The 11,360-nt window shown below is 41.1% G+C and overlaps 1 protein-coding gene across 1 annotated transcript; it reads right to left on the reverse strand.

Moving 5' to 3' along the window:
• Positions 1–203: 203 nt before the first annotated feature.
• Positions 204–9,819, reverse strand: LOC138242264 (olfactory receptor 7E178-like). The gene is made up of 3 exons (XM_069197753.1): positions 9,411–9,819; positions 7,435–7,678; positions 204–351 (listed from the first exon to the last, which is right to left on the reverse strand). Exons 1-3 carry the CDS (start codon positions 9,817–9,819, stop codon positions 204–206), a joined length of 801 nt encoding a protein of 266 aa, XP_069053854.1.
• Between the last annotated feature and the right edge of the window lie 1,541 nt (positions 9,820–11,360).

Below are 11,360 nucleotides of genomic sequence, written 5' to 3' on the forward strand. Positions count from 1 at the left end.
ACGAATACACACCTGATCAACCAGTGAACTACGGTCAGAACTGTGGACAGCTGAATCTCAGGATTCAGGACTAGAGCTACATCGTAACGGAACGGAAGACGAACCGGTCTTCTTCCCGTCTAAAAAGTGTGACTTGCTTGGACCCACAGTTACTTTCCATGTGCACAAACTCTGCTAGTAAGCCAGGACTAACTACCCGGTCTTCAGAGAGCCCACTCCAGCGTCGCAGCAGGAATCTCTCCCTCTTTCTCCCACACCTCCAGCAGAACCAGCACTGCGTGGCACCGGGCCAGAGGATGCCGATCGGACTTAGCAACAGCCTGCTGCAGTTCCTTTGTGTCAGCGGGAGATCTGAATCCACACAGATTGGATGAGTATTCAACATTCTGCATTGCAGCTTGAGAATTCAATTGTGACCTCAACCTGAGTTGATACCAATTTAATTCCTATGCATGACGTACTAGCTTGCGAGTTTCTAGTGTAGAAGTTGTAATCAAAGTTCAATTACTAAACAGTCTAAATGAATGGTATACTTAATGTATATCCCTCTTGGTTTGTAACTGTTCGTGATTGAATATATACCTTTTGTATTCTGCTAACCCTCACTCTTAAGATCTGTTATGTTTATATGCACATTTTATTTATTAATAAATGTATTTGTCATGTATTACTATCTGTGTGTGTGCGGTGCTGAGTTATCCTGCAAGGTCGGTTTTTTTAATTGCTATCAAATAATCATTTTGTGACTTACTGCTACAATTAATAATTGTCCCAGTAAATGCACGAAACGCCTACAAAGGTATTAAAAGGGAAATGTGAAATGTATTTAACTTTGGTAATGGATGTTTGTTCAGATGAGTAGTGTAGATCCTAGTCATGTTACTAAAGGTATTGTTGGAAATTGAAAAAGGAATAACTGTACCCATTGACTTCGCCCAGGACTTCCCCCAAGACCCTCCCATGATACTCCCAGAACCCCACCCATCCAGAGTTTCCCCATTACCTCATTATTTAATAAATCCATCTAATCTCCACAGCCGAAATGACTCCAGCAATCATTAAATCATCATGCCCTAATTTCCATCTGCAGGCGCGGCATAACAGAATGCCTGAGCCACAACCCACTGGAGTTCAGTAGCGGAATACTTCAGCACCTAGGACCATGGAACCCTAATTTCATGAACGACATATTCTGGGATTACCTATGTGAGTTCATGGTTATATACTTCGAGGATATCTTAGTGTTCTCTTGAAATTATGCTGAACATATCCAAATGGTATTAAAATGTTTAAGAAAGAATCATCTCTATGCAAAGATAGAAAAGTATGAATTTCACTACTATAAAATCGCCTTCCTGGGGTATGTCTTATTAAACTCCGGGTTGAAGATGGATCTCACAAAGGTTGCTGCCATCCAGGACTGGCCTATCCTCAACAACCAAACACAAATACAAAGGTTCATTGGCTTTACAAATTTCTATAGAACCTTTATCAAGAACTTTGGTTTGGTGATAGCTCCTTTCACTCGCCCTCACAAAAAAGGGTCCCAACCAAGGCAAGTGGATCCCGCGAGCTCAGGAGGCCTTCGACACCCTAAAGAAAAAAATCACCTCTGTTCCTATCTGTCAACATCCAAACCCAGATCGACAGTTCAAGGTAGAGGTCAACGCGTCTGAAGTGGGGGTAGTTGCAGTCTTGTCCCAGCAGTTCGGTTCTCCTCCTAAACTTCATCCACGTGCCTTCTTCTCCAGGAACCTCACACCAGCAGAGTGAACTATGATGTTTGCAATCGGGAACTCCTAGCTATCAAATTAGCACTGAAGGAGTGGAGGCACTTACTGGAAGGTGCAAAATATCCATTCCTCATCTTCACAGACCACAAAAACTTGGAATTTATTGAGGCAAGCCAAAGTCCGTGCCAGGCACGTTGGGCGCCTGCTGAACTTCTACAACCACTCCTGCCACCAGAGCGACCTTGTGAATCCATCTCTGTGGAGTTCATCACTGGCCTCCCGAGATCTCGGGGACAGTCAGTCATCTTGACCGTAGTTGACAGATTCTCCAAAACAGCCCATTTCATTCCTCTGCCTCATATGCCATCAGCCACACAGATGGCAGATATTTTCATCAAGGAGGTTTAAATTATCTGGGAAGAGGATAGGGATGGAGAAGGCTTTCAAAATATCCCCCATTTATGTTCATTGGTATAGTAACTGTGCTGAGGTTGAGGTTGAGGTTGTGTGAAATGCACAATTCCCCTCTGCTGCAATAACAGTATCGTCTATTTTGCTGCCAGATTTGACAAAATAATGTTAATTTAGTTGACGAACTCTGCTCGAATGGCCGTTTTGTGTTTGTCTGAGTCAACATGAGCTTGCAAGTCAAGTACACCTTGATTTGCCAGGAGGCAAAAGTAACAGGCTTACACAACATTCTCTCTCTTTCTAACTATCTTTAAAACCTTTGTTAATTATTCTTCACAGTGAGAATAATGGGGTCAAAATCCCAGCCATTTTTGGATATTTGAAAATTCCCCCCAGACGGAGATACAGTATAAGGATCAAAATAGAGGACATGGCCGAGAAAATTCGAACGTATGATAACTGTATTGGCCACCGACTCTAGCTCTGCTGCTGAACCTGACGCAGACAGCACTGCTAGTTTTAGCAAGCATCGGAAAACAGCTACAAGCCGGTATGATCCAAATTATCTAAGTGCTCAGTGCTATTTTTATTATATGTGTGTGTGAGAGTGTGTGGTTCTTATGAGAAGATGACTTCTAGGCGGTACTTGTATTCTTTGGTTTAATGAGGATACTGGTGCAGGCAAATCTGCAGAGGGCAGCAGAATGGCAGGAGACTATCGCTAACCGTCGTTGGAAGGACCATACCCTCACTCCGAGTCGGGCAGCAAGTATGGCTCTCCACTAAATGTCTCTGCCTATGTGTGCCCTCAAAGAAACTGGCTTTGCGAAACATTGGACCCTACAAGGTAATTGATTGGATTAATGCTGTCACATACCATCTCAACCTTCCTAGATCCCTCAGTAGGTAAGTCTCAACAGCATTCCACATGTCACTATTAAAACCCCCACCAACACATTTGGCACCTGAGGAGTCTGGAGGACTCAGAAAAACCTTTCCCCAGAGGATTCTCGACTCCAGATGGGGACAAAACAGTCTCCGGTACCTGGTTCATTGAAGGGGACATGGAGCTGAGTTCAGCAAGGGGATTAGCAGCAACATGTCTCATTAGAACATTCCATCCCAGCACACAGAGGTCGCCCCTTTGGGGTGGGGAGGGGGGCAATGTGATGCCCTGACGAGCTCCAGTGCACCTGCACCAAATTCCATTCCACATTCCACACATGGAAGGATCTTGTCAGAGCTATCTCAAACAAGATCAGGCTGGGACTATCTACCTTGTTAAGGGGACATCACAGACTATTTAATCACTCCTCAGGGCTCAGTAGAGACTCAGTAGGAGTCTCAGTAGTCTCTTCTGGTTTTACCCAGGTTTCTTCCTTGATATTGCACTAGGATTGCACTCCCAGGACTTCTCCCAGAACTCCACCCATTCAGATTTTCCCATTACCTCATTAATTATTTAATAAATCCATCTAACCTCCACCGCTGAAACTACTCTGGCAATCATTAAATTGCTGTGCCCTAATTTCCATCTTTGGGCATGATGATTTAATCGATTTACAGCGATTTACAGAACTTTGTGAGGAGGTCTATGCCCTTACATCCAAATGAGTTTTGCCAATAAAGCTCACTAATTCAAGTGACACTCCTTGTCATTCTGAATCAGGTTTTTTCCAAACTCATGAAAGATTCTAAGGGTGAGAAGCTGAGAGACTGACAAAAGAGCTTCAGAAGTGGAAGTATCTAGATTGTGAATAGTATTAAATCAAGAAACATCCAGATTTGAAAGGAACATTTATTGCCATAGTCAGTGATACATAGTTTTTAAGTTTCCTTTCTTACAGAAACAATTTGCATCAAGTTGGAGTAATTGGGAGTAGTTTAGGAAAACCACAACCAACACTTAATTGCTGACAAATTGTTGTAATCACAAACCCCCAAATGTCTTAATGAATATTGAGATTTTAAACAATTTGTAAACTGTAATAATATAATTATACATTTACAAATATATTAATATACACTTAAGACAAAAAGTAGAAACTAACACATATGCCCATGTTGTCAAAATGATCTCTTCACCCTATGAATTTAAAAAGTTTAAGGAAAAAAAATATCCCAGTTTCTTTTTAATCTGATCACACTGATATTTCTTTACCTTTTGCATCCTTTCAAATAAGAATTAGGATATTAATAATAAGAGAATAAATAAATTAATAAATAGACCTGTCTAAGCATGCAGAAGTATTTGTTTTTTTAATAAGCGTTGTCAGATACATTTTCTAAACATTTTCTAATTGCATGAAACAAGATAACAGTTCTCAATCCTGCCACCCACATTTTTGAATTATTTTATTATGGTGCAGTAGTTGGTCATTTCATGATCATGCACTGTGAATACAGCCTCTATTTGCAGGAGCTACATGTATTACACATTGAGGGATGGCTGTAGCTTTAAAAATGTTGCAAAAGAATAAGGCAGTTTGACTAATAAATGTTTCACAATAATCAAATTAAATCATGTACAGTTTGTAAAACACAATGATAATCTAATCAGATCATAATAATCTAACTTTTTTCTTTACCACAATGTTTATTATTGCATCAGTTAAAATCTAGTTACAGATTGGACATTTAACCATCTTTTTTCATTTCATTTCAGTAATTTAAACCCTGATGTTTACAGCATATAAATGTTTTTTTGGACTTTTTTTCATTTTTAGTTAAATACATTTAAGATCCCAAATAATCTACCTCAGAAACCTTATATTTTTATGTCATCCTTGTTTTGACCACTGTCTTTTAGCTTCTCTTGGCTCATGGTTGCCCTAGAAAACCATCACACTCACACACACGATGTTAAGAAGCACCTTTCAGGACCCTGTGCAGACAGCAGAATCCGGAAGGGAGTGAACAGACACGGGGAGGAGACAAGGAACTGGGTTGGTAGACAAAGTGGGGCGTGATAAAGGTGCGCAGGTGCTCGGGGGTGCGTGATCCAGGCAAACAGTCCAAGGGGAGTCCAAAGGGTAATCCAGAGCAGGCAAAAGTCCAGAGCTGGGTGATCCAATTCAAGACAGACACGACAAAGTTAAAAACCGGAGCGGGATCCGGCGAAGGGTCGGGGAGATAAATGGGGTAAAGGGATCAGGAGCTCCAAGTCCCGGACTTGGCTGGTTCGGGACGCCGATAGGAGGTCTATGGCTTTGAGCCGCAGATGTAGGGCAACTCAGTGGTAGGCAGGCCCTCGAGCATCCATGTTCCAATGCAGAACCCGGAACAGAATGAGCATCTGGCTTTTGTAGGGAAGGGCAGGAACCGGGAGCAGGTGCACAAAATCAACTAAAATGTGAAAGAGCTGGAGCGCCCTTAAGGGGGAGGGATTACAATCGTGATGCACGACTGCTCTCAGTTTTCCAGGTCTTGCCACTCTGACTGGATCTCCTTTTGACAATCCATTTTAATGAGCAATTATAATTCTAATTATTCTATTCCTCAGTTTTTCTTTTAAATGGCAAATCACCACTTTTTGGAACTTCATCATTATTCATTTCAGCCCATTATTTGTACTGCTTCTACTCTCTCCCCATTTCACAGTAAATACAAAAAACTGAAGCTGCACTATTCCTAAGCTGTTCTAGGTTGTTGTCCTTGTGTCTTTCTTTTCTTGGGAGCTCAGTTGCAGGAATCAGCACCCTAAAACCAAGGGCATTACCCCCTTAGAGCCGATGCTTCTCGTTCCCGGTTAATGGGCTGAGTGTCCAGGTCCTGATTTCCAGATGTCTTTCCTAACTACACTGTAACAGCTTTCACTTTAAAAACCCATTCTGCCTGGGCTGCAACTTCAGCTTAAAGTCTTCACTTTTCCCCTACATTGCAGCTTCAGGGTTCAAGCCTTCACTCCACTCTGCTCTCCAGTTCCAGCTTCTAGACTTCCCTTCACACTTCAGATCCAAGTTTTCACACTTAAGTTCCAAGTTTTCACACTCCTGGCCTTCACCCTTGAACCCTGGACTATTCCACTGGCTTCCTCTTCAAAGAGATTCCAACTCACTTCAGGAGAGAACTTTCATCAGCCAGCACCCCAGTGCTCTCTCCTTGCAGTCATCTTTACCTAAGCTTAGCAGCCCTATTTATGTTTTGTTGAGAGTCCTGCCCTTTAGCCTTCTCTCTGACTGCCTTTCTAGCTTTCCTCTGGAGCAGCCATAACATTAGTACTTTTATTCCTTTCTTTCACCTTCTGTTTCTCGGGCTGTCTGGGTCACTCTTTCCTGTTTCTGTTTTGTTCACTTTCTAGTCACCTTCCAGCACCCCAGCAAAGCCTTCTCCTTTTTCTTCCTATGTAGCCAGGCATCCTGTATCTGATCCGATGTTTGGTGAGCATAACCCTATTAGCCTGAGCTCACAGGATTCCTGTGTTCCCAGGGCTCCAGAAGATAAGAGGGGACAAACAGATTTATTTGTCAACCATTCCTCACAGGTGTCTCCCCTGGTTTCAGCCAAAGGGCCTCCTGACTGAATCACTGATTGGACTTTCCTGCTTCACCTGTATTTGGTGAAATTTCTTCTCTCAGAGAAGCCTCAAGAGAAAAACACAGCTGTGATCCCCAGTTGCTTTTTCACTGTGCATTCCTGCTGAAAAATAATAAGGCCCGCACACTACTTCTCAGGCTACTAACGAGGGCTGCCCCCAAGACCTTTGCATTCCACTTTTATCAGAAGCTTGGCAGTCGATTTTGACACAAAGCCAAGACTCCCTGTTTCCAATTTAACAGGCTTTGTTAGGCAGTTTTAACTGGCCTGGTGCTGTACCTTTCCAGCATTTCTCTTTTTCACCACAGATGTAGTGAGCCGGTCTTCACAAAAGACTTTCATGCCTCGCCTGTTCATTTTCTAGCTGACTGGTTGGTGCAATCCTTGCTCTGACAGCCAGTTTTCTTTATGTTGTTTTACTTTTTCACCCACGTCAGTCTGTTACTGAAATATATTGCAGTAAGTCACAAAACTGACAACTGACAAAATATCTCACTCATATATATATATTTTTTTATTTTTATTTCCAAATTGTATTTATTAATCAAATATAGGCAATTATTATTTCTTACAATTTGACATGCCTTCCATGGTAATATTGTTATTATTTTAATTTTATCACCTGGTTGTTAGTAAAATGTTATCTGTAATTCTTCATTTGAATTATAATTTGAATTTGTATAATGTGTCTTATTATCTTGTGTTGACAATATTCTTTGGAATATGTTGCAGAGGAGCCTGTATCCTCAAGTACCTGTGAGCAGCTGCCTTGTTATTTTCATTCTTTAAGATGTAAATAATAGGGTTAACCAATGGAGTGAGAAAATAGTACACTGGACCAATGAAGGTGTGCCCATCAGGAGGAATACTTTCCACTCTTAATCCAACATACACCACAGTACCAGAAGCATAGCACAGAAAGACCACAGCCATGTGTAAAGAGCACATTGAGAAGGCCTTCTTATGGCTCTCCACAGTTTTCATCTTTACCACTGACCCTACAATTCTAAAATAGGACCACAGGACAAATGGAACAGGAATGTAAATTACAACCATGGCAATAAATAAAGAAAAATTCACTTGTGCTGTGACATCACCACAAGCTAAAGACATTACAGTGGGGTAGTCACAAACAATGTTCAGGATGAGGTTTGAGCTACAAAATGGCAAAGTGTTTGCCAGTATGACAGATGTTAAGGGAAAGAGGAAGCCCAGAAACCAGACTGAAGACATCATTTTAATACAGACCCCACTGCTCATGATGTTATTGTAATGTAGAGATTTCACTATAGCAATGTAACATTGCCATAGCCAAAATGTAAAGTTAAGTGTGCTCTCTGAAGGCACCAGTTCTGTAGGGTTTGGGCATTTACTGGGACAATTATTCATTGTAGCAGTAAATCACAAAATTGATTCTTTTGATGGCTTTAGAATCCAACCATGCAACATAACTCAAACAACGCACACACACAGGTACTAATACACGAGCATACATTTATTAATACATAGAATATGCATATAAACCTAACAGATCTTATCGAGAGGGTTATCAGAATACAAAAGGTATATATTCAGTCAGTTACAAAGTGTTACACATATCAAGAGGACATACGTTCAGTATATCATTCATTAAGACCGTTTCGTAAATGCACTTGGTTATAACTTCTACATTAGATACTCAAAACAAGTACATAACTCTTAGGAATTAAATTGATATCAACTGGTTGGGATAACAATTGAATTCTCGAGCTGTAATGCATTGAAGTTAAATACTCGTCCAATCTCTGGGGATTCAGATCTCCTGCGGGCACAAAGAAACAGTTGCAGGCTGTTGCTGTAAAATCCGCGCTCTCTGGCTCCGTGCCAGGCTGTGCTGTGCGGCTTGCGACGGTGCGCTGCTGATGCTCACTGACCGGCTAGTTAGTGTTGGCTTTAACTAGCAAAGTTTGTGCACAGGAGAAAAGATGACTGTGGGTCCCAGCAAGTCAGGAAGAGGACCGGTTCGTTCCTGATGAAGAGCTAGTTCTGAATAGTGATTCAGCTGTCCACAGTTCTGACCTGTTCATGAGGCCTGCTGCTGGTGCTAACCTCGGGTGGATCCTCTGGTTACTCTCTGGCAACCTCCGCTCTAGACTCTTAGAACAAAGGAAAGTTCTGGCACTCGGACACACTGGCCGTTCCGTGGTTGTTCGGGCTGAGTCTCAGGATGGTCAGGAGGCGTGCTGCAAGAATGTCCTGCCCTTGGGAGCCTTCTGCTCCTGGGCCGTCCTGCCTTGGAATTCTCCTTTGAAAAGTCCACAGAATTCTCAGAAATCTAATTGAATCTCACTGAATCTCCCTTCTGAATCTTACTGAATCTTACAGGCTCTCTGTGTTGCCTGTTTTTACCTGGAGGAACTTCAGCTCGTTGATTGGCTGAAAGTTCCATGGGCATCAGAGTCCCACGTGGTTTACTCGGCCCTACCAGTCCCTGATTGGTTGATCAAGGTGAGATATGAGTCACTTAGTCCTGACACTTAGGAATGCAGTCCAGATGTCCATCTGGCACTACCTAGGCAGATAGGCGCCAATGGATGATCATTGATCATGATAGCCAGGCTTAGCTAAGTGCATCCCCCTTTGGGAGCTGTCCTAGGAAACCTTAATTCAGCCTGCATGAATAGTTTCTCTGTGGCTGCACCACAGAGATGAACAGAGAAATGGGGCCTCATTTGGGAAGGCTCAGAATACTTAATTCTTTCTTATTAATAAGCCTCGCCGCTACAGCAACATACCGGTCATAAGCCATGACTGCAAGAAGGAATGTTTCAATAGCTGTAAATGAGATAAAAAAATACATTTGTGCAAAACAACCTGAAAAGGATATGGTCTTATTGTAACCAGAAAGAACTACTAACAACTTGGGTATGACAGTAATTGTTATCAGTACATCTAAGACAGCCAAGTTCCAGAGGAAGAAGTACATGGGTGTGTGGAGTCGATGATCTTGGGAAATTAACACCACAATGAGTAGATTACCCAGGAAGATGGCCAGGAGGAGGATGAAGAAGAAGATGAAGAGAGCAGAGTTGTGCTGCTGCAGGCCTGGCAGTCCCATGATGATGAACTCAGAGTGCAGGGTGACATTGGTTTGTCCCATTGGTTGTAGTCTCAACAGCTATGCCAAAGAACAAGTTTACATCCAGTGGGTTATTAATGGTTTTGGAGAAAGAGCCATTAAGGCAAATTTGAAAGATTAAAGGATTAAATAAAATGAATAATTACTATTGTTTTCACTTTTTAAAATAATGTAATAATAATATAATCCTACAATTTAATTACAACGCACTGACTCTGTAGATCAGGATGTTCCACAAACTAAGTAGCCAGGTAGAAAAAGGATACTACCAAATCTGTTCTGAAGTGGCTTCACAGAAAGAATGCCCCAGTCAAAATTAAAAATTAACAAATTAAAAATCAGCTAAAAACTGTGTAGCAAGACTTGAAATCAGATGTCCAATAATGATCCCTACCAGCTTGATAGAGCCTGAGAAATCTGCACCATCCCCAGTTGTCAAATTGATGGATAAATCACAGCCTTTATTACTGTCAAGGTTATTTTCTGAAATTTAAACTTATTTTATCCATAAAAGTATTCATAAAGAGATTTCATTTTTTTATTAAAACTATTTACATTAAGAAAATATGTATACATTATTTGTAATTTAAAAAATGGAACGTCATTGAAAGGGGATAAATTCTGTTGTCAGGCCTAGAATGTATTTTAAGAAACACGATCCTTTATACGATAACTTTCATATTGACATGATACATGTCACTAAATGACATCTGTTTCAGTTTGGTCTCCTCTTCTTTTTAACATTAACCCAACCAATATCGTAGTAAACCCCCAGTTTCTGAACAATTAATTTTTAGAAGTCTCTATTCATAAGAGCAATTGTAAGAGCTAGTTAATACAGGATGTGTATGTGAGGTGATTGCTGACCTCCAGCCCACAATATGCAATGCAGAGCCATCGTATCACCAATTTATGAGTGGTTTGTCATTATTTTTGGCTTGCTGGACCCATACAGGTTTTTAAGGTGTAACAGGATTACCCTTATGGAGAAGCCTGCTCAATCCCAAAAATCCAGTTAACTCAGAGGCATTAATAGCACTTTCTAGTCATTTCCTCTTCATCTCCCATAGAACAATTCCTCCAACAGAAAACAATTAGTAATTAGTTTACAAGTACAGTATAAACAAATGGTCTACAACTCTACATAAACTCTGGAGCATTTTAAATGAAGCCAGGAATACAATTTAAAAATACAAAGATCACTCTGGATCCATCTTTCTTAATCCAACCGATTGCAAAATCCTTGCACATTTTTATTATCTTCAATTATTCAAACCTAAACTGGTATTAGGACTGCCAGTTGGCTGCTGATGTACCAACAGAGCTAATCAAATTGTAACATTCCATTCTGGGTAAGTAGGCCAGGTTTGTCCAATTTTTGCTGTCAAAGGCCAGACAAAGCCTCAGCCTGTGCCATCATAGTATAATCACAAATCCCCTGAACATGCAGGAGTAAAATACAGACCTCCAACTTCATATGTGGCTAAGGAGTATTGGGCAGTAACACTCCTGATGATGATGATGCTATTTGATTTTTTTTCAGAAGCAGTACATTTATTTTC

Source organism: Lepisosteus oculatus, chromosome 13 (genome assembly GCF_040954835.1).
Source record: "Lepisosteus oculatus isolate fLepOcu1 chromosome 13, fLepOcu1.hap2, whole genome shotgun sequence".
Lineage (NCBI taxonomy): Eukaryota > Metazoa > Chordata > Actinopteri > Semionotiformes > Lepisosteidae > Lepisosteus > Lepisosteus oculatus.

What these genes read in the sequence shown, in the direction of transcription:
- LOC138242264 (XM_069197753.1), bottom strand. Translation starts at nt 9,819, where the DNA reads ATGGGACAAACCAATGTCACCCTGCACTCTGAGTTCATCATCATGGGA. An exon ending in TATTAATAAGAAAGAATTAA is followed by an intron (nt 7,679 to 9,410) that starts GTATTCTGAGCC and finishes TTAGAATTGTAG; the next exon opens with GGTCAGTGGTAAAGATGAAA. An exon ending in AACAAGGCAGCTGCTCACAG is followed by an intron (nt 352 to 7,434) that starts GTACTTGAGGAT and finishes GTGTGGATTCAG; the next exon opens with ATCTCCCGCTGACACAAAGG.